This window comes from Acanthopagrus latus, chromosome 6 (assembly GCF_904848185.1).
Source record: "Acanthopagrus latus isolate v.2019 chromosome 6, fAcaLat1.1, whole genome shotgun sequence".
Lineage (NCBI taxonomy): Eukaryota > Metazoa > Chordata > Actinopteri > Spariformes > Sparidae > Acanthopagrus > Acanthopagrus latus.
In genome coordinates, this window is record NC_051044.1 from 22,076,589 (window position 1) to 22,099,981 (window position 23,393).

Below are 23,393 nucleotides of genomic sequence, written 5' to 3' on the forward strand. Positions count from 1 at the left end.
TGAGATCACTGCACATTGTCAGATATGTAACAGCAAGAAAGGAGATTTGTAGGTCTGTTTAGAAAAGAAATCTAATCACTCATAAGTGTGAAGATATACAGTAACGCTTTGTCCCTAATCTCCCCATTTCCTTCCGTTTGACTTGAGGGTGTGTGTGTGTGTGTGAGAGAGAGTGAGAGAGAGAGAGAGAGAGAGAGAGAGAGAGAGAGAGAGAGAGAGAGAGAAAGAACAGTTACATGTTAGTGGAAGGTGACATGATGTTAAACTACACCTGAAGCGTCTGGCACAGTGCCATCCCTCTGTGTGTTAATTAAACTTCCAAAACATATCACCATCCTGTCTTTCCTCAAGGCACACACACACACGCACACACATTTACACATAGGTTTCTCTATTTCAGCCAACACACACACACACAGCTTTTGAAATTACACGCAAAATCACGATGGACTTGAACCAATGATAACCTTCCATTCGGGCACATTTTTGACCCTGTGTCTTGAACGCAGCTCGCTCATTTTTCTACCTGATAGTGTTGCCAACTCTGGTTGAGGCCCTTGCAGACAAAATGGGCGAGCATTAATAGGCAAATTATTTATAAGCCTCGTTTCAGCCCTCTGGTGCTTTTAGCCACATCTTATTAAGAGCCATGGTAGTTTCAATCAGCAGTGGAATTGAATGGGGAATACACACACGCACACACACACGAATACATATACACACATAGACACACATAGATACACTTAAACATGCAGGTGTTTCTAGACAAATGAGCACACTTCATTCACACGAATATACACAGTCACACGCCAGAGGAGCCATAGACGGAAAAGAGGTCCGTAATGAGAAAATGTGTACATACCTTTGTGCATCTCTGCTCATGCCTGCACAGTGCACATGTAGGTGTGTGTGTGTGTGTGTGTGTGTGTGTGTGTGTGTGTGTGTTAGTGAGTCTCTGGGGAGTGGTTGGCGACAGCTTTTTCTTGCTGAGCACGAGCGAAGGCTAACTAAACGAGGAGATGAGGGGGGGCTTCTGAGCGGAGGAGGCAGTTAGCATTTTTTTTTCCTGCCTCCCTCTTATTGTAAAGGCCTCGCAGAGCGCCGCCTCAGCACTTTCCTCTCACCACCGGGACCAGTTGTTGTTAGTGCGAAGGTGAAGTGATAGCTAATACATTATGAATTGCTATTAGTAAAAGCGCTACAATACGGGGCTGTGTGCTGATTTTTAGCACGATCAGTTGGCTCGTAATAAGCGGGGGGAAATTGCTGACCCCATTGATATGTTGCTGGTAGGAATTGTATCATTTTTACGGTTCAGGGATTCTTTAATGATTGCCTGTATATCTTGCAAGAAGTTTGAATTGGGCGGGCCTGTAAACTGAAAAGATGAGGGGGACTGGATGTTGCTCATATAGCTTAGCGGTTCTTGCACAAATGTCAGGGCCAATAAGGTAATGATATAAAGGCCTACCGTAATGGCGGGGGAAGCTATTAGCCTATTTGTCTTCTATTATTGCTCCCATTTGTGTGTGATGGTGATGGCTGTGCATGTTTGTCATCTTAATATGATTGTCATATTAGTTTAACAGTTGCTCATATCCTCTGTCTCTTCTCTCCTCCTCTCACCTCTCGTCTTACTCATCTGTTCTTTCCCTCCTCTCCCCCCTTATCTCTCTTCTCATCATTCCATTAATTGGCCCCCTCATGCACTATCTCTTCTTTACCTGTGTCCTCTCTTTCTCCTCCTCTTTTGCTGCTGCTCCTCAGTTGTTCACGCAAGGACCGCTGTGAACGAGCAGGAGAGCCCCAGAGGTTTGCCTCGGATCAGAGGCAGTGTGTGGAGCTCACAGTTCAGCCAAGAAATATCTCCGTCACCATGTCTGAAGTACAGGTACGTCTTCTCTTGTCTGACTCCCAGTTGTGGTGGAAATTAAAACAATTTTGGCCTTTGACATTAAGACTTAAGTGGCTCTTACCTGATCCACGAAGGATGTGTTTGTCTGAAACAAACGCATCCAGTTTATTTAAAGGAGACATATTATGCTCATTTCAGGTTCATCACCTTATTTTGGGTTACTGCTAGAGTAGTATATAATAGTTTGTATGCTTTAATGTAAAAAAAACAAAAAAAAAAACAAAAACACGTCAGTTCTTTCTACTGTCCAGTACAGCAGAACTGTATTCCCCCTCTGTATGAAACATTTAGCTGCTGTCTCTTTAAGGCCCCCCTCCAGAATACCTCCTCTGATTGGTCACCTCACTCACGCCTGAACCAGCACCGCAAACAACAACAGAGCAGCTGTACCAAACTAGCCAATAGGCATACATTTTGCAGCTGTGTGACATGGTGACAGTGTGCTTTCACAAAGTCAGGACTACTGATGACGTTTCAGGAGCATCATCTTCTGTGGGAAAGAGGAGCTTGTTTGTTTGACTTTTGGCTTTTTAAATTTAAAGACCTGTTACATGCAAAAGCTATGTAAGACACTGAAGGAAAGGAAATTAAAAAAAGCATATGTATCCCTCAGCAGTGGTGCTGTGACTCATTTCTACCTACTCCTTATAGATCTGTGTTTAATATAAAAGTCCCCTGCACTTATGTAGATGTGCAAAGATAATGATACAGCTAAAAGTAAGTTTCTTCTGGACTTACATGCACAAGTGAAACTTGACAAAAACGTTAAATGCTTCAGAAATACAATCTTTATCTGCCCTAAATTTCTCTGCAGTGTACAAAAAGGATGACACAGTGCTTTTTTCAGGTTTGATTGCTTAACACATCGACTTTGAATTGTAGTGTCACAGGAATTAAAATCCAGCAGACTACATGTACAAAAGGGAGCAGGTCTTGTGTTATTTTCCATGGTAGATAACAATAACAAAAAGCATTACAACAACAGGGAAACTGTAATAACAGCAGACAGATCACACCATGTACCTGTAGGTGATGGACGTCTGTGTCATTTCTTACCACAGTTGGAAATGATGTCCACACTGACCTTTAGTCATGAAAAGTCATGTAAAATTCACAAACTTCAACTCAAATGAAGCACCTGTTCTTCATGTTTGTGTAGATTTAATTAGAGATTTTCTTTACTCCATCTTCTCATCTATATCATGGAAATCTGTATGTGTGTGCGAGTGTGTGCTCACATTCTGTCAGCAGCTCCTCAGTGTAACCACGTCGCTTTGACAGATTGTAGTTTGCCTCACTCTCTCGCTGCACATTAACACGTGCACATTAACCTTGCTGTAATAGCTATGACTAACGCATATACACACCAGAACCCGCCCTCCTTTATTCCTGCTGCTTCATTCCTCTGTGGCCCCCCTCCCCCAACACCCATTAACCCTCATGTCATATCTTATAACAATCCATGTACACCATGTCCTTCCATTGATCTTGCACCGATTGTCCCTCTCCTTCTCTCTCTATGTAGCTGGTCCTCCAGGCTCGTAACGTGCCCGATCTGTCAGCGGGGGTCAACTGCTCCTTCGAGGACTACGTGGAGACAGAGGGGCGGATCCAGGGCGCGCACATCTTCTGCATGTCTCCCTCCGTCCGGGACATCATCCCAATTACAAGGAACAAAGGTCGGTACAAGAAGGGTGAAGGCTGATGAAGTCATTGGGGTAGTGAGTTCACTGGGTGGTGGAAGGGAGTTTGGGCGATATATGGGAGGAATTTAGTAATGGACTCTTTTATGGTGCTCCTCCTTATTCCATTTGACACATTTTTATGATGTGTTTGTTCCATGTGCCTATCTATAGCATATACTAATGACCATACAGTATGTTCATCACCATGGGCTGGTGCTTCTCTTCCTTAATGGTCTTTTTGTACATCAGTCTTGGAGAAGTCTAAAGCTGCGTCAACCAGAACAGAGTTTTAATCTCACTAGATGATATGCTCAACGTGTCTATATTCAGAATACCTTGTCAGCACCAATAATGCTCGCTTATTCCCTTTCAAAGCCCAAAACACAAGTCTACATTTATCTACTGAAAATAGAACTTTTTTTGAATTCCCATTATCATGCATTGCGCGCTGTTGTCAGTTTCATTTTATTTATTTCGATCTAACCAACACTGGTGATTCTCCTAACTTATTTTCAAAGCACCGTCTTCTCTGTGGTTTATCGTTATGTTTAAAAATATCTGCATCTTTTTTTTTTTTTTTTTTTTTTTTTGCACAGAGATTATTCACCTGTTTCATGTCCAATTCTGTCAAGCCACAAAGATGATGTAAAAAAACTTTGGTATCAACATTCAAAGCGCTGAAAACATGTCAGGTAGTGCGCTCAAGTTTTCCTCAAAGCGACATCTCAGTAGTTCTTCAACTGAGCCCATTATGCCCCATTATGAGTTCGCATCAGCTCTGGCATCCAAACACTGATTGGTGCTGCTATTTTTAATGCCACCCCACCGTGGGTGTGACATGAGTTGCGTGTTGCTAAGCTACAGTGTTTCTTTGTGTGTGTGCATGTTATGTGTTGAGGTCACATAAGTGATACGTGGAATTCACATCTTATGATGATTGTTGTTTTGATGAATAAATTGTCTTGATATGAATTAAGACAATTTATGTTCAAATAAAGTTATTAGGAATGATTTTTGAGCTGTTTGGGTAATTCATTTAGGAAATATTTTCAACCTAAGCTCTCAAGATTTCGAGAATATTATTATTCTAAATGCATTTCTTTTCTTCTGTTTTGTACAGGTGACAAGCGGGTGGTGAAGCTCTACCTGAAATCCAAGGAGACGGGCAAGAAGTTTGCCAGCGTCGACTTTGTCTTCTACAACTGCAGCGTCCACCAATCGTAAGTTTCAATGAGTGACTGTTTCTAGATGCATATCATCGTCATTTGCTTATTTTTGTCTTGTTTTAGTCAATTTAAAGGGGTCATATCTTTGTCCAGTCTCTCCAGGGGGTGTCTCATGTTACTGTCCATGAGCGGTACAGTTTTACAGACATGCATGCACTCGCACACGCAGATGCACATACACACGCACATGCACACAAATATCCCACCCCCTCCAACCTACACAGGAGGCTTGTGTTACCCTCGGAGTGAAAAATCGAACGCGCTGTATATGAGAAACGATTGGGATATGAGATGGTAATTCTAGTCTTATTATCATAACCCACGACACACTAATGATACTTCAATGATTAATTCATTACGCGATGGTCTGCTGTAATGCCTCCCAATCACAGACTCTAACCTCATTTATGCCTCTTCCCCACTTGATAAAACAAATGCTTCCAGCTTTTTTCGAGCGCTCAGATACTCAGCCTGGCACTTATTTGCACAAGAGAGACGATGGCAAACACAGTTGTGCTGTAATACGAGGAAGGAAGTCTTGTGGCTTTCCCGATGACTTAGTCTCCTTCACACTGCAGATGCCCTCAGCTATCTGCCCAATCGCAGTTCGCTGCCTCTCCTAATCCACCTTCTGCTGAAAATCTCCACCACCCATCGTGCTACACCCTTAGGTCAAGGCTGCCACGAGACTGACGCACCCCACCGGGGTAGAAGAATCCTCCGATTGCGTCCACCCCGCCCCGCTTGACATCGTCCCTCCTGTCCATCTACGGCCGATCCAGGGGAGGCTGAAACGTCTGCTGGGGTATTAGCCTCGGGGCAGCAGATGGTGCGGCGGCCCCTGGGGTACTGCAGGGCTCCATCCTGGTTTCCCTCTGGATGTTAGATGAGCTTCCTCAGAGGATTGACCGCAAACATACGTACACATCGACATGCACAGCCACACCTCTTTCCACTTCGTCACCTACAGCTCATTTAAGCCCTGACCGTCTCAGACACCTAATCCGTTCCAGCAACCTTTAACCCAGCCTTCCCCCTCCCCCCGTCTGCCTTGCCATCATGCAGAAAATCCCCCTGCCGCGACAGCAATGATTAGCTTAGCTGGTTAAGGGTGTGGTGGTTTACAATGTCAACTCACAGTTAATTCATGTCCCATAAGGACCTTGTGATGTTTGCTCCAATTCCCAGCGCCTTTAACCAACTAGGGTACATCTGTGAGTCCTGAGAGTACAAATTGCTTCATGTTAAAATCACCCAATTACAAAAATAACCAAAAACAAAATGAAACATAGCCCCCTAATAGATATATTGAAATGTCACATTAGAAATCCCAATATGGCAGTGATCTCACAATCCAAGAGTAAGAAACGCATCAGACGTGACGCAGACAAGAGAGTCACCCATTTGAAGATATTACCCCAATGAACTCTGATTAAATCTGCTCCGTGATCTAATACTGCCTCTGAGTGATGTAATGGACACGTTTAATGAAGTTACAGATATGGCACGTTGCATCTTCGGCAGCGACTCTGATGGCGGCGAGAGATGCTGAGATAAGAATCCCATTTGGAGATGGTAGTCCGGCTCACACACCCACCATAGCCACCCCCCTCAGGACGTCAGTGTGTGGCATCTGATGAGATCAGACTGGTAATGTCGTTGGCGTAATGACTTCAGGCCCACACAGCCCTGTTTCCAGAAGCTCGGTCATTCTTTACAAGTTTTCCTCTAATGGGCTTAAACTCAGAATCCTGCAGGCTTTCACACAGTGAAGGATGCAGACATTCGGAATGTGCAGCAACTGGTATTTCCTACAATCTGGGTGTGTTTGCTGTATACTGCTGAAGTCAGGCTGGGTATAAGTACATCACATTGGTTCAAGGCTGTCAGGAAAATGTAAAAAGAAGGTAACACCTGCATACTTACTCGATAGAAGTTTAATAAGGACAAACCCACGCCCATATTTATACGTCGTGCACATCAGTGGGCTGACCGGCTCTATGGTGACAGGCGAGTTCAATCATCCAGTGTCCTGAATAATAAACATCCAAAATATTCAAAAACACCTTGATATTCACCAAAATACAGGAAAAATATGTTATAAATGAGGCACCACATATCAGAACATCAAACAGACAACTTATCAATGTTTTATCAAATTCATCATCTTGTCACTCAAGATACCAAGTATGTTTATGTATACTGCTCACATTAAAACCACCTTTTAGAAGGCCTGGAATGAGCCTGATGTTCGAATTACTCAATCATTTTTCTTAATAGTTTACGCTCTTGTATTGACATCCAACCCCCATCCCAAAAATCCACACACCCCTCCCGCTTATTTACTCAACTGATTACATCGTGGCCTTTGCCTTTTCAAAAATGCCATAAATTTGCATAGTGGTATTAATCTAATTAGAATTCCCACTGTTTCAGTTTAAGGGTTGCCGAGATTGAAATAGAAAATCACCCACGGCCATGATTGCTCCTTAATTAAATATTTCCATACGCTCATTCTCATTCCACAGCCCCCCATTTATTAAAGATGGGGAGGATAGTCTGGCAATGAATTGGGGCTTAACTGTCTGTATAAGGCCGCTGGAAGTACCTTCTCTCGGTATGGTTAATGTGGCTCGGGCAGTGACTGGGTCATTTGTTGTGTGATTGAGGGTGCACTTACAGTAATTGGGAGAAAAAAGTATATTGGATATCAAAGACAGTTTTTCCTTTTGATAAAGAGGAATGTTAAAAGCTGCGAATCCGAGGAACAGCTGAGAAAATGAGTGCAGTCGGAAGGCTTAAACAATGAAGTTAAAGCATCTCATTTTCCAAATGTCGTCGACATCATTGGTCCTGTGGCTAATTCTGTACACTAAACACTGAGACGTGCATTAATACAATTATGTGCACGAATACAAGTCCCTCTGTACTTTATCAGCCCCCCTCACATTTGAAAGGTATCCAGTTATGATAGGATAGACTGTTCTGAAGGACCATTAAATTATTCACCTCCTCTCCTTTTGAAATGAATAGTAGCCAATAAATAACTCATTTTGCCAAGTGCGGGAGTGTCAAACGCACCTCACTAGGAGAGCGGATTGTATTTAGCACTCCAAACTGACCGAGGAGAGGCAAGAGGGAGGAAATCACAGCCCATTGTGTCAGGCTCTGTAAAAAAGAAAAAAAAAACACCACAGCTCCAAAGCTAGCATAGATCGATTAGCATCTGAATATGAACGGATTAAATTAGCATTATGAGCGTGGCCATACGGGGAGCGTGTCTGCAGCCGCTCAAAGCGCCTGAGTGGCTAAGGGCGATGGCGAGTGACAGGAAGGAGGAATCAGGAGTTACTGGGGGGTCTAAGAAAGGGGAGCCCTCCCTTGGACAAGAGAAAAGGAATTATCGAACGTCCCCAAATGGCCCTGGGTGGGCGCTTTTAGTTAAAAGGGTTTGCGACCAGGCTAAGAGAGAGGTTTTGAGATCCTAAGGCAGCTCGTGACAGGGGGGCCCCGGTAACTTGGAGGAACCAAAGAGCGAGCAGTAAGGGGTTGTCATACAGGGCCTACTGCTGGCCTTGGGTGGCACGCACAACGGCAACGTCTTTTATTTCAAAGGGTGTAATCATAAAAGTCTAGGAAAGTTGGCAGTGGTTACCTGCTGATACATTGCTCATTATTTCAAAGTCACTGATACACTAACAAGGTTGATATTCAATGAATAAAACATAAAAGTAAAGATAAAACTGATTATTGTCAGAGCTGCGACAGATGTGTTTGGGTGTGAACCACCAACTATACATTGTGCTGTTTGCTGCTCGGTTCTGGTTACCTGCTGCGTTAAGTTGGCTTTGTACTGTATTTTGATGAGCGCTGATCCATTGGTGGCCCCCCAACAAAAAGAAAGACTCTTTGACATTCAAAATAGTGAGCCACACAAAGAGCTCTGCTAACTCGCCACGTGTTCATTTGTCTTGCATCGCTAATGTCACCAGCCCTTTTGTTCAACACTGACATCCCTGTCTCGGGACAAAACATTGAGCTCAAAACCCCAAGTTCTGCTATTTGAGTCCATGCACTATACGCTAACCCAGCCTAGCGTAGCCTAATCGCTTTCCCTCCATTTGTCGGCAACATTGACAAATCTCCTATTTGCTCTCGTGTGGTATTAAGAGGCCTGTTATTTCCTGAGCGGCACATCCCTCATTCTAAATGGACAGCTTCTCTCAGCACAATGCTAAATTGGTCAATTAAAGCGGCAGTGGGATTGAATTAAGCCGCAGCCTCTGATCTCGCTCAAAAGGAGGGGTCTGGGCTTGAAATGATCATTTAGGCTGCGCACCTAACAAACGAGCGGCCCTAATTGATCCAAATGAATCCACGTCAGGATTTGATGGAATCGTATATGGGCCCTCCATCGCAGAGAAGACTTAAAGCTCCAATTTTTCATGCGGACGTGGGGGAAGTGCACTTGGCGTTTTACACAGGCTTAAAACACACATGAGAGCTTGTGAGGAACTGCGCTCACAGCAGACGAGAGCATATCCACACCTGGCAGATGTGGTTGGAAGCAAATCAGGCCCTCTACCCGCTCTTTTATTGTTATGGACACAGACTTGCTTACCTTGACTGTATTAAATGTTTTTTATTATATACCCAATAAACCATATGCGCACACAAACCATAATAGGTAAATGAGTTGCATGGAAGAAATTCTGAAACTGAACTACACTAAGCTTTGTAATAAAATGGAACTGTTTTATTTGCGAGCTCATAATGGTAACATTAGATAATGTTACGCACACAAATGAAACAGCAAGTAGCGTGGAATCTCTCCAGGGCAGAGAGAGGACCAATAACGGGAAGCTGTGTTGATAAACTGTGCACTTGAACTTGTCTTCCTCTCCTCCATGGGTCCCCTCAGACACACACACACACACACACACACACACACACACACACACACACACACACACACACACACACACACGTATTCACTTCCCAACTTCCAACCTAATGTTTCCTGCCTCTCCCAAGAGGCTCCCACGCAGAGCCCTGTGGGCTACACCCCCCTCCTCTCCCCTCTCTCTCTCCCACGATACCTGGCGTCTCCACCTCTCTCAGGGAAATCCACCTGCTTTTGATCTCCCTCTCCCTCCCTTCTTTCACCCATCTTTCTCTTTCAGCCCGTCTATCTGCACCTCGCCTTGGCTAAAGCAGGTGAATTTAAAATGGTGGAGCGCTCTTAGCCCCACGGATGAAAGAGAGCTTTAGACAAAGAACAGGGGGGGTAGAGCTTTTTAAAATGAGACGGCAGTGAATGAAAGGGATGGATAGAGCAAGAGAGACGGAGAGGGACAGGCAGAAAGAAAGGTTCATGGGCTGAATGGATAGAGAGAAGGATACAGCAGAGGTACAGAAAGAGGGAAGAAGAGAGTAAATATATGCAGAGAGTAGGTCGATTGTGAGGGAGATCAGTGAAACATATAGAAGCGGCAAGCCATGAACAGTTACGAGTGAGCCGGGAGTGATGAAAGACGGAACTGACGAGGAGAAAGAGGTTAAGAGGGTTGATAGATAGGGTAGAGAATGGGCGGATGAAAGGTGAGAGGAAGTAAAAGAGGATTTCAGACAGGGTGGGTAAAAAAATCTACATTTTTGGATGATATATTGACATGAAATGCTGAAAGAAAGGAAGAACTCACTGGGATAGGTATTTGCATTTTAGTATATCTTGTGTAGTATCACTACTAAATGTTAACATCAAGAGTAAGAAGGAAGGGCAAGTCTGCTCTGTCTGGCTCCACAGCTATAATCTTCATTTCAGGGCACTTACTCAGGGAAGAGATGACATTGAGGAAATGACATGAAAATAAATAAATAAATAACTAGTTTCAACTCAAGTCAGAAACAAGTCAAACTGGCTAAATCCCTAACTGTCTCCTCTCCTCTCTCTCTGTTTCAGCTGCCTCTCCTGTGTGAACGGCTCGTTCCCGTGTCACTGGTGCAAGTACCGCCACATATGCACCCAGAACGCCAACGACTGCTCTTTCCAGGAGGGTCGCGTCAACGTCTCTGAGGTAAGATTCAAGCTGCTGTACATGCTCGGTGTTTCCCACGGGATGGCCGTGTACTTGTAGTTTGACCTGCCTGCAGGCTTGCCTCTCCTTTTTTTGTCACTCCATTCAGTTTTCTCTCTACCTGCAGCACAATGGACCTTTAACATACCTGGGTGGCCTGCCCAAGTCATGTCTATATGTGGGAAACACTGCTCGCATTTTGGTATTTTTTAAAGCCCCAAAGCAATATTTTGTTTTGTTGAGCAGAGATTTGAGAGAACCTACCATAGTTCTGTCTGATTTGTGAACCACAATTTTCCAGTCTCAATAAGGCTGTTATCACACACTGAAAGCTTCCTCATCATTTTCTCCCACATGCAAACACAAATTATAACAACATCGGCACAAATTGTATTCATCTTCACACGCACACACCTCGCACCTTCTGTAGCTTTCGCCTCAGGGTTTTACTCACATCACCCTGCTGTGTGTGTCTGCTGCCTGTATGTGTAATAGCGGCTCTTGGCACAGTGACAACAGCTTGTGTACTGTGCAGCAATAATTCTGTCGTGGCCCATAAGGCCATAAGCAGGCCGGGATGAATGACTGTCTATGGAAATACTGCCTTGTTCTTACATAGCCAAATGCTGCATTAGCATAAAAGCTAATATCAATCGTGGCGAGCGGCGGTGGCAGCGGGCGACATGTGAGGCATAACAAGTGTTTGTCAACTGCTGGAGTGTATACGAGGATATTAGTGATGGACACACAGCCAGGCTATGTTTTCCTTTTTCTTCTACTCTTTCATACACGGCAAACACAGTCCAGCATATATTAACAGGCACCAAAGATGTATTCAAATGCATATCTCCTCAGTGGACTCCTGGATGTAAATCCACTGCCCTCCCAGGTGACTGACAGTCATGCCGGGGCTTTATCTGATTGATGCCTCGCACACAAACACGCTCAAGCCCATGCATACACACACAAATCCACCCTATCTCCTTATGTTTGTGGTCTGACTCTCCCCGTTATCTCTATGCAGATTAAAGCCCCCCCCCCCTTGTTGGCCGGCCTGAATCACCGGCCTTTATTAATTGGTCAACCTTTATCCAATTACTTTCCTCTTTATCTCGTCTCTCAACCGGAGCTGTGCAGAATCCCAAACACTAGCATGCTAAACCACAGCCTCCGTTCGCCCCGTCCAAAACAACACACGGGCCCAGCCTTCACGCCTCACGGAGCTAATGTTAGCGGATTAGTGTGCCCATCTGCAAGACATGGGGAGAGCGCTGGCTAGCACAGTCTGAGCTGAGGAGAGGCCAGAGGGGCAACGGATGGATAAACAGGAAAGGCCTGCAGTGAAGAAAAAGGAAAAACGGAGGAAAACAGCATGTGAAAGTAAACATATAACCTAGGTGGTAATATCAGTGAACGACAGGAGAGTCGCGAGTACCAGATGAGGTGTGACGTGTATTGGTAATACAGACTACATCTGTCCACACGCTGACATAGCTGTAACATATTTTGAAGATATCCCGTCTGTAAAAATAATATTTCTGGTGCATTTTAAGGTTGAACATTCCTGCAAGTAATGAGCAAGAACAAAGAGAACGCGGCATGACAAAAGGGATGGAGATAAAAGAGTGGAGAGGAAAATGAAGGGATTGAGAGACTGTAAGAGTGAGCGAGGCAGCAGGAAGAAAGAGGGGGGCGGACGGACCGGCTGACAGTGGCATGTGGACGGAGAGACCTCTCCTGTCACCTCGTCTGCCCAAGAAACCACCGACCACATGCTCCACCAGAGAATCCATAATCTGCACTGTCTCTCTTTCTCTCTCCCTCTCTCTGTCTCACACACACACACACACACACACACACACACACACACACACACACACACACACACACACACACACACCAGGTACACAACTTCTATACTTTGTGTCTTTCATGCACAAAAGTGTAAACATTCTGACAGTGGCGTGCACGTGCTCACACACCAACACGGAGTCATTCATCATCCTTCTCCTAGCTGCCATATCCATTAGTTGCGCTCTCAATGCCCCAACAAGTACAGTTCTTCCTGTAGGCTAGACTTATCCTTCTCCTCTCCGGGGTCCATCTCTCTCTGTCTTCCCCATCCCTCACCCCTTTGATGCTCACTCACCCCATCTTTTTCTCATCCGTCTTCTTCTTCACCTTGCTTCCTCTGTGTGTGGATTATATATAGTCAAAAGAAAGCACAGCAGAGGACAGGAATGTGCCTCTCTTCCTTTAACACCTCATGGTTTTACCTCTCTGTCTACTGGTAAAGCAGGAAGGAGTTGGAGAGCCATCAGGGACATATGCTCGCACCCCTAATTTAGACCTCAAACGATCCTTTTGGACACATTGTAGCTTAACTCTGAATACAAATCGCAGCGTTTAACATATGAGCGAAATCCCGATACGAGGCATTTCACTCAGACCTTTGCTGCACCCTCCTGCAAAAGAACACACAGGCAGGATTAAATGAGACTCATCTTCACTTGACTGTGATCAAAGGCTAGAGAGAAGTTTTCACACAGGGTCGAGAGGTGGCTGCTCCTCACGTCTGACTCTGTGTGGTCTGAGTGGTGTTATACCGCCTAGAAAGCTGAGAGGAGAGGGAATATGACCAAGGTTGACAGCTGAACTTTGAATCTGTGCAGTTCACAGTTTCATAGCGATGTGATCAACCCCCCTCCTCCCTTTCTTTTCTAGTGTTTCTTTACCAGCCTGACTGAGACGCTAAAACCTTGAGCATGAACAGTTGCAGCTCAAAAGAAAATAATTCAATAAACTTCAGTGTCCTCAGTCTGAATATAATAAACATTTGGCAGTTGAACATCAAACATTTTTTCTTTTCACCACCTTTTTTTTCACCTCTCCAAGTCTTTCGCTCTCATGTCCGACAGTATCTGAATCCTGTGTTGCCATGGCAACCCAGAGTACCGGCATATTGCCGACGAGGACTTCTTTTCCCTGCTTCATTTTATGTTCTACATCTTGCGCACAGCCTTCACTGCCTCATCTGTCTGTGATTTATTTGACCAAATTACATCGTTTTTTTGTGATTGTCAGGCTAAAAGAGGCCCCCCCAAAGTTTAAAGGAGTCAAATCGGACAAAAAAAAAGGAGCCGAGGAGTAAATGTGTTGTTTGTTTTTGTGAACAGACTGTGTCAAGATAGGGAAGAAAGAGAGGTGAAAGAAATGAAGAGACAGAGTAAGTGGGGAGGAAATAAATATAATGAGTGACATTTCCAAATCAAATATGCATGAATCAACAATGCCTCCAATGGCACAACAAACAAATTCTCGAATTAAGGAGCGACCGGGCGGAAAATTGCAGGAGAGGAGTAAGAGTTACTTTATTACTAAAACAAAAAGGAGAGAGAGCGGAAGATTAGAGTAAAAGAAGGAAGTTGTCTCTTTCTTCCTTTTGTCTCCTTTCCTTCTTCAAGACTCTTGATTGCTTCCCCCACTTTTTCTCCCTTCTGCCTCCTCCACCTCCTCAAGCTTTCCTTCTTTCTCCTTCGACACCCCCGGATCGAAAGCGCTACTCTGAGCCAGAACCTTGATGAGTGCCAGGCAAAAGGTTCAGGGTGGTTGGGCTCAGCTATGTTAAGACATGCTTACGTGTTTGTTTTGCTGCAAAGCGAGGCTCAGTCTCACTCGAGCAATCAAGGCAGTCGTTAACTTGATTGAGATTTGTGTGTACAGCTTCTTACTAAACTCTTCATCTCTCACTTTTTTAGGTTTTCCGATTTCATTTTTTTCTCTGCACCACTTGTTCCTTGTAAAGTTGATTATTCAACTTGACATACAACACAGGGGATTCATGCCTCACCTTTTGAATGGTGCTTATATGGGCTTTTTTGGCTTTTGGTCCAGACTGAGGAAAATCTCTGTGCAATGGCCAACACATACAAAACTATTAACATTTTTTTGCAATTCTTCCAAATGTGGTTACATGGTTGGCGTTTCTGTCCAAGCCAGCAGCCAGTTGGCTTAGCTTAGCTTAGCTTAGCTTAAAGACCAAAAACAGGGGTGTTAAAGCTAGCCTTGGTCTCTCCAATGTCACAACAAATCTGCCCACCAGAAACCCCATAATCCATGTAAAAAGGTGCACGTGTAAGAATTTAGATCAAAACATGAAAAAAAAAAAAAAAAAAGGGTGCTAACCCTAACACTTACACACTACACTACACTAACACTAAACTTACATATTGCAGCTCTAACACATATTTTATTTGTTTACCCTGTAAAAAATAAGTGTAATAAGTGTAAAATTCAAATGAGTTATGGAGCTGCTTATAGCCAGATTTTGTTACTTTTGAACTCCTGCTTCCAGTCTTTGTGCTAAGTTAAGCTAAACAGCTTTAGCGACATACCTCCTTTATGGAAATGACAGTGGTAACAATCTTCTTATCTAACTTTTCGCAAGTAAGTAAGAAAATGAGCGTATTTCCCAAAAATGAACTGCATCACTGCACTCATGTATTCTCACTTCAGCCGTACTGTCTGTTGCCAATAACACAAATGTCACTTTAGTGTGACACATTGTCCTTCTACTCTACATTAATTAGGGAGGCTCAATATAGGCTGCACTCACAAAAAGCATGGCAGTAAACACGGATATATTTTCTATCTCTCAAACCCTTAACCAAGCTCAAACGCATATAGAGTACTGGCTACCCACACATTCTTAAACAGTCACAGAAAAACACTCTTTCTTTCTTTCACTCCCTTTCTTTTTCACAGACACACACACAGACACACGCACACACTTACCATGGCTGAAAGGGTTATTTGTGATGGAGGTGTGAAGGCTCCGGACCGTGAAATTCTGGCACACTGTGTTTATCCTGGCTGGTACTCCGACACTGAGCAGAACACGGACACGTGCACACGCGCACGCACACACACACACACACTCCAGAGAAGGACATCCCACAGATTGTAGGCCAAGGCCGCTTGAGGGGCCTCGCTGTGTCCATGGATATATGGGTGTGATTGTCTATACTGCTTTAACGTGTGTGTGTGTGTGTGTGTGTGTGTGTGTGTGTGTGTGTGTGTGTGACACTGTCACTGGTTCTTATCAGGACAGAGCACAACCAGCAGCACAGGGCTGCAGGGGGCACGTGGGTGAGGGGGAGGGTGGAGTGGGTAAGAAGTGGTTGAATAATATCCACGCTTTTCTTTTTTTCCCTTCTTCCTTGTTTCACTCCTCGTGTCTTTATCGGTTTGTGATATCTGTCTTCACCCCTCATCATCTTCATCATCCTTTTGTTTTTCTCTTCCTTCTCTTCCCACGCAGTCCCTTCACCCAAATTGTGTTTTGTCAGTGTTGTCGCCTCCATCCTTGTCCATCTGTCCTTTCCTCTTCTACCATCTCTGTCCCCATACTATACCTCATCAATCAGCATGAACAACTTCCCTCTTTTAACCGTGTTGCTCTTCTGTTTTTTAGGTCCATTTATTTCCACAGAAGGGCATCATGTAGCTCATAGTTGGACACAAACACACACCCACACATCTGTCTTTCTGCGTAATATTAAGATGAGACATGCCTAAGCCATATTTGATGAAATATAAACAATGCTGGGAAGAGGTAACAAATGGGCGGAGGTGGTAGGGAATATCCCCCATGCTGTTCTCCAAAACAATGCAGTCCTTCCAGTTGCTTCATTTATTTCACTGATGACAAACCACAGACAGACGGAGGTGCTGTAATTGAGACCAGATGTAAACAGAGAGAGAGAGGGGAAGAAAAAAAAACAAAGACAAGGGCAGGGAGGCAAAGCCAAGAGCCCTGGCGGTAACAAGCAGCAGATTACATCCAGAGTGACGCATTTTATTTTCCAAATGCGCTCCATGGTCGGAGGGAAGGGAGGGAGAGAAATTGAGGGAACATGGAGAGGAAGTGGAGGCGACGGGGTGAAGTAACCACATGCATTCTTTGCCAGATGGATCTTAGTTGGGCTGTGATCGGCCGGCGTTTAACCATTCCTTTGGTTCGGTCGCTCAAATGGCTTCTGACAAGCCTCCAGCCCTCATGTTTTTCGTGAACTTTCTCACAAAAACTTCTCAGATGCTTGTCCAGGAGTCAATAATCACATTTCTAACCCCGGGGGAAATCAGAGTGGGATTGTATCAGGTGTTTTGGCAAACTCTACTGTACATCCCTCTAATTCGTTAATCGAGAACAATGCGGTGAATTGAGAAAGTGTTTCTTGAGTGCTAATGTAATTCAGCCCCTCAGTCACATTGTGCTTGTGTGTGTGTGTGTTTGTGTGTGTGTTTGTGTGTGTGTGCATGCGTGTGTGTGTCATCATACTGTTTGTATCAGGAAGAGTAAAAAAGGCAGAAGAGATTTGGTTCGTGTCCCTGGACACCGTCGCATACACGCACAGATGTGTTCACAGGCTAACACACACATGCACAGCCTGTCACATTCGCATGCAGATGTTTCATCTCTCTTTCTCTCTGTGCCTATTTTTAGCCTCACTATCCCACAGCTTACATTCCTTTTTTCCCCCTCTCCTTCAGCTCTTCCTTAAGTCTTTTCAGAAGCTTTACCTAAAAAATTCCCTCTCTTACTCCGAAGCATCCTCTCATCCTGCATCAATCCCTCTCTGACAGAAGGCGGGGAGGGTGGGTCGCCCTGGCTGGGAGACACCATGGAGAGACCAGCCTGTCGCAGCCTAAGAAGTGTGCTTAGTAGACAACTACACAAGGACGGCAGAGTTATATTTATGGAGGATGGGTGGAGTCAAGCAAATGCAGCAAAGCATTTTGTTTATGCAGATTCAGGACACTTTCTCTGACTAACTGGTCAAAAAACGTTAATCCCTGTGTGACATGGAGAACGTGTGAAGCCTGTAGAGAGTTCAGCTATATTGCTGCTTGCTTATTCTCTCCTTGATATAGTCCTGCACCACCCGGCAAGACCCTCTGATGCAGCAAGCATCAACCCAGCCATGCCATCAGGCTGGCTACAGCGATGAATACATGATGAATCAGCGAGCGCTTAATCAAGAGCTAATGTGAAGTAAAGATTCACGCTCACACTGAAGTATGATGACATGATAGATACACAGCGATATGCACTCATACACCAGTGTGTTTTAGAGTGTATGAGTGTGTGTCTATGTGTCAGTCACAGGTCCCGGCGGTTTAATTATTCAGACTGTATTAAATCTTCATTTCCGCAGCCCTGATAGTCGGCCCACCTAATGGTGAACACAAATGAGTATTGCATTTTCACCATCAAGTCTCGTGTGTGTGTGTGTGTGAGAGAAGGAGAGAGAGATGCATAGTCACTGAGAGAAAGAGAAGACAGCAGTTGTAGACAGATGAATAACGCTGCAAAGTGAGCTGGAGGAAAAAAAACAAACTGTATAATGCAGAGCGAAGAAGGAGAGGGAGTGATTGAGAAACGGCTACCGCCTGCTGCGATGGAGAGGCATAGAGAAAGGCCGAGAGGAGGTAGAGTAAAGAGCCTGTAGCATGCTGCGTCCTCAAATCTCACAAGACCAGCTAACAGTCTCTGTCATGTTGGGCTCTTCACTGTGCTGTTTCAGTAAAGTGGCCTGCACTGGTTTTTATCCCAGCCTCCATCTAGCTGACACAATCACACTCCCATGTAGAACCCACCGTAGTCAGTGATCCACTACATGCACGCTTTGGAGCCATGGAAGTGAAACACCATTGCCCATGAAACACTGGTTATCACTGAGTTTTTGTTTTTTCTTGTCTTAGAGACCATAAAATGGGTGTATTTCTCTCCTGACATAAAGGCTTAACATGATCTTAAAATGCAAAGCATTCCACACAGGTCCAGAAAGAAAAGTAATTTATTCATTCATTTTGTTGTGTAAGGCCTATTTGCCTCCCTGTGGCTGAAGGCACTTGTACAGACAACACACTAAAGCTGGTCCTTCACTTTTCTTTTCTCCACCAAGCTGTCTGGACACTGCTATTAATAATATAAATATAGTATAATATATATAATAAATCTAAATTTTTAACCCAAACTAATTTAAATGCTGGAAAAAGAAAGAGGGAATCATGCGTTATACAACTTGAGTGGCACATAATCTTATGCTGCCATTTGTGCCTCATAGCTCTGTTTAGGCACCTCTTGTCAGAAGCAGGTTAGTTACAAACAGCATCTTAAACGGGCTATTTTCAGATTCTCAAGTGTGAACGAAGCGCAGGGGGTAGATTTTGGATCAGATCATTTGTTTATGAACTGGATTAAATGGGACCGCTTTGCTATTCGTTGTTTGTATTCTTAGCGGCACAAATTAGTGTGTTTCTGAGCTTGTTCATCTGGTCTCTGTTCTCTTTCTGAACAATGAGTGGGCTGATTGCACACTTTTACATTGCAAATTATCAGTAAACCTCTCCACTCCGGATTCCTGATGACCCATTCATCCAGTCCAGCGGAGAGTTTTAGCCAAGCAGAACGGCATACTGAAATGTGAGTTTAGGGCTGTATGTCCACTCCTTTTTGATAACAAATGTCACAGTTTCAGTTCTACTCAGTTTTGAGAGGCTGTGTGTGGAGGAGAGCCATAGGCAGCAGCAGGCAGGAAAAAGCGTATCTACCTCTGAAATCAAGGTTTGTGTTTGAAAAGCTGTAAAGCACAAGGTTTGATCGCTGCTGACATATCTGGGTTAGGTTGATAACAGGGTGCCAGGAGTCCCCACCCCCACCTCCCAGCCCTTCTACCCTTTAAAAATCCATAAGTTAAAAAAAAAAAATATATATATATAAAAAAACAGACCCTCACAGAAAAAATATGAACACATTTTTTTTGTATTGTTCTATAACATATTGTGCCGTCTATGTCGAGAGGATCAACTCTGAGGGTTTGTTAGCCTGTTTGTAAGTCAAGGATAAGGGATTAGTAGAAGAAATCAACATGTATGTGTGCCTGGGTGGTACATCAAAGAGCAGCAGAGTGTGAGAGCGTATACATGTATAAGAGGGACATATATGTAGGTAGAGTCTGTGGGTCTTTGATAATCCACACTGAATAAACATTCATGTGACACAATCCCCTGCATCTCCCTTTAATTCAAACTCTGCTTTCTGTTCTCCCTCCTTCCTCTGCGCTCACTTTCTTTTCCCATTTCTATCTCTCATCTTTCCTCTGCTTCCATCTCCTCCTCCCCGCATCACCACTCTGTGAGGGAACGCAGGACGTGGGCGGACAATCTCACAGTCCCTTTCAAGGTTCAAAGTCCCTTTTCTCCCTTCGCTTCCCTTGCTCCTGCACTGTTCTACGTGTTGCCGCCTTATTAAGTTGTTCCACTCTCTCCCCCTCGCCCTCTCCCTCACTCCCTCTCTCCCTCCTTCCCCAGGAGTGAGTGTGTGCTTGGTCACAGAACATCTTTCTGGTTTCTGCCTGCTAATGAGGCAGCCTCAACACACACTCACTCACGCCCTCACTCTCTCTCTCTCTCTCGTTCTCTCTCAGACACACACACACACACAAAGTTCATGCTGCAGTGTATGCACCACACTGTGCAGCTTGCATCGATGTTCACTTTTAAAAATAGTTGTGTGCTGTTTATCACATGCAGTGTTGTGTGTATAATATCTTGCAAATGTTAACCTACATTTTACATAGACACGCGCCCACACACTCCTTCTAATCTATTTTACCAGCGCTTTAATGGGGAGGCTTTTTTGTGGTGCTCATCTCATCCCCGTGGCTCGTACGAGTCCTGAAGTAGTACGCAAACACACAAAAGCGCACACTGAAGCATACACATGGCTGCTGGCCAGCTGGTACACAGACGACGACGATGAAATATGTGTTTTAGCTTTGACATTGTGATGTATGACATGATATTATATGGTGTGTATTAATTAATGATTGATTGAATGATATGAAAACAGATTTCCATTAATGGTATTTTTGAAGATGTTAATATGGAACACTGTCCACATTATGTAATAGTGGCATTTTTTTTCAAAAACTGATTTGCCTTGTTGAGACTGCTTTTCAGTTAGTAAATATCTCTAAACATAGTCAGTAAATAAGTAGAACTATTAGGGTGAAATACGACTGTACTGTAACTGTAAAATTTGTTTACCATAATAAGACATTTGTGGTGTGACAGCATTTAAAAACAAAACATTTCCATTTGCCTTTGATTATTATTTTTTTTTTTCATACAATGGATCATCTGTTTTGTGGCAGCCCACAAACAACTTGAATGACATCCACCCTACTGACGAGTGGGAACTCTTATGTCAATGAAGCATTTGAATTTTTATCATATTATTTCAGCACACTCTCTCAGTCGGCTGTCATCTCACAGCACACCTTCTGTAAGCTTTAATTTTCCTTCCTGCCTCTCCTCTTCTCTGTAGTTTGTATATATTTACACTTCCTACCCACAAGTGCGTACAAATAGCTGGCGAAGGGAGAAAATGTTTATTTCTCTTTGGTTTTGTGCAGAATGTGTTTATTGGGCTGCCACCTGCTCATCCCTCATGGAAAACCAGCTTAAGAGGCTCCTTTCCCCACTGGGTTCCCCCTCAGCTCAAATGTATGACACACCATGTCATGTATGTCTCTCTGGATAAAAGGATTGACCCAATGCCGTATATTTTGATATAATATTAATGCATAGTGGGTTGTAACAAGGCATAGATGGGACTCTTTAGTTCAAGGTTGCAGACGTCTCTTTAGTTTCCTACATGAGACCTCTGTCACAAAGCCTGAAGGGGCGGGGGGTGGCATGTCAATGGGTGGTGGGGGAGCATTCAACACTCATATAACCCTTTGTCAAGCCTCTGTGACACACACACACACACACACTGTCCCTCTTGTTTGTACCACTGTGCCCCCCTCGTTCCTCTGTGGCCATCCATGCCATCTCATCTCTCCCCCGGGCTCACCATATCGCTTTACTTCATTATTTAGCGTGTTATTTTTTCTCCTCCCTGATCTATAGTCCCCGACATCACAGAGGCAGCTAATTAATTATGGATGGACTTCAGCGGGGTGGGGGGGTGGGGATTGGGGGATATGGCGGGGGGGGGACTTAAAAAAACGACCAGACACTCACCTCATTACATATGCGCAGTGTTTTTGGAGCTTTATTAATTTATATCTTGTCAGACTATGCCAAAGCCTTCAGAACTCTTTTGGCTTTTTAAAGCAGTTATTTATTTATATAACATCCCGCTCATCTTCTTCTTCCTCGCTATCCAACCCCTCGCTCTCTCCACCCTGCCCAATCTACAGAATGTACTGATTTTAATCTCTCACCTTCTACGTATCTGCACACACACACACACACACACACGGCTGCCGACTGTCTCATTATCTGCTCTTGGCGCATGTTAAAAGGTGTTTTGCTCACTCGCGAGCGGAGATTATCTCATCCGCCTGCTGAACACTTGGTTTATTAATTCTTTTCTATACTTTTTTTTCTCCATTTGGTGTGGAACGAGGTGGTGCGGTGCACATCAGAGCACATCGAAAATGAAGGAAGGAATATTTTAGAACAGACTTGACCTAGAACGACAGCTGCTCTCCTTTGAGAGAGCTCACGGCGACGTTCAATCAAAAGTGGCATCTGCGTCTCGGCAGATAAGATATCAACAAATAAACGTGAAATATTGCGTAATGACTATTGTTAGGAGTGATGCTTTTGGTGTTTGAGGTATGGTAGTATAATCAGAGTAAAGCTGTTTCCTCTTATTGTGTATGCAGGAAATCTTTAGTAATGTAATATATACATCTTAATGCTCTACATAATTATACATGCCTTTACTGTTGACAAATGGGAAAAGTGGCGCTAGCCTTAGGCAGCAAAGCTAGCAGCAGCCATTTAGAGAAAACCATCACTGAGAGGTAAGGAAAGCCCTCTGGCTACCTGGCTTTGAACAGAAGTTGAAGACTTGGATGTCCGCCATCATAAAACACACTTTGTATCATAAACACTCATTCATATACTCAAAAGCACAGGTACAAATACACACTTTTACATCCTGATCTAAGTATATTGTGAGAGCTTACTTATTGTCAACCGCATGCTCGGGAAAAAATTTTAATTTGGCAAAGGCAGTTTTCTGCATCTGTCGGTGTTAAAAACGCTCAAGAAGATGTTAGAATGCAAAGGCGATGATCAAAATCTCAAAATAGAACAGATGTTTTTGTGCCATGATTCTGGTGTAAAGGAACCATCTGTGGCGTGCATTCCTTCACGCGTCATCTCCACTTCACACACATGTAACTTTTACTATAAATGGCTTTTACAGTAGAAGCAACATAAAGTGAACCTTGTAATGAAACGAGCTGCTGCAAAAAGAGGTCTAGGGCTGGTGCTTTTGTGTGTTTGATAAATGCTGAAATGGCCATTCAGCCGCCTGTGGAATCGCTGGCAGACATTTAACTGAATCAGCTCACCTCCCTGAGGCATGAACTGCACACACCCAATACCACCGACTCTCCTAACC

The 23,393-nt window shown here is 44.0% G+C and overlaps 1 protein-coding gene across 5 annotated transcripts in view; it reads left to right on the forward strand.

The window, feature by feature from the left end:
* Nucleotides 1–23,393, forward strand: part of plxna1b (plexin A1b) — a 189,371-nt gene that overhangs the window by 101,700 nt on the left and 64,278 nt on the right. For all 5 annotated transcript variants that reach the window (XM_037100800.1, XM_037100802.1, XM_037100801.1 and 2 more), the window contains 4 exons: nt 1,768–1,891; nt 3,441–3,594; nt 4,721–4,820; nt 10,789–10,903. In XM_037100800.1, coding sequence (XP_036956695.1) covers nt 1,768–1,891; nt 3,441–3,594; nt 4,721–4,820; nt 10,789–10,903 — 493 coding nt within the window. The remainder of the gene's footprint in view (nt 1–1,767; nt 1,892–3,440; nt 3,595–4,720; nt 4,821–10,788; nt 10,904–23,393) is intronic.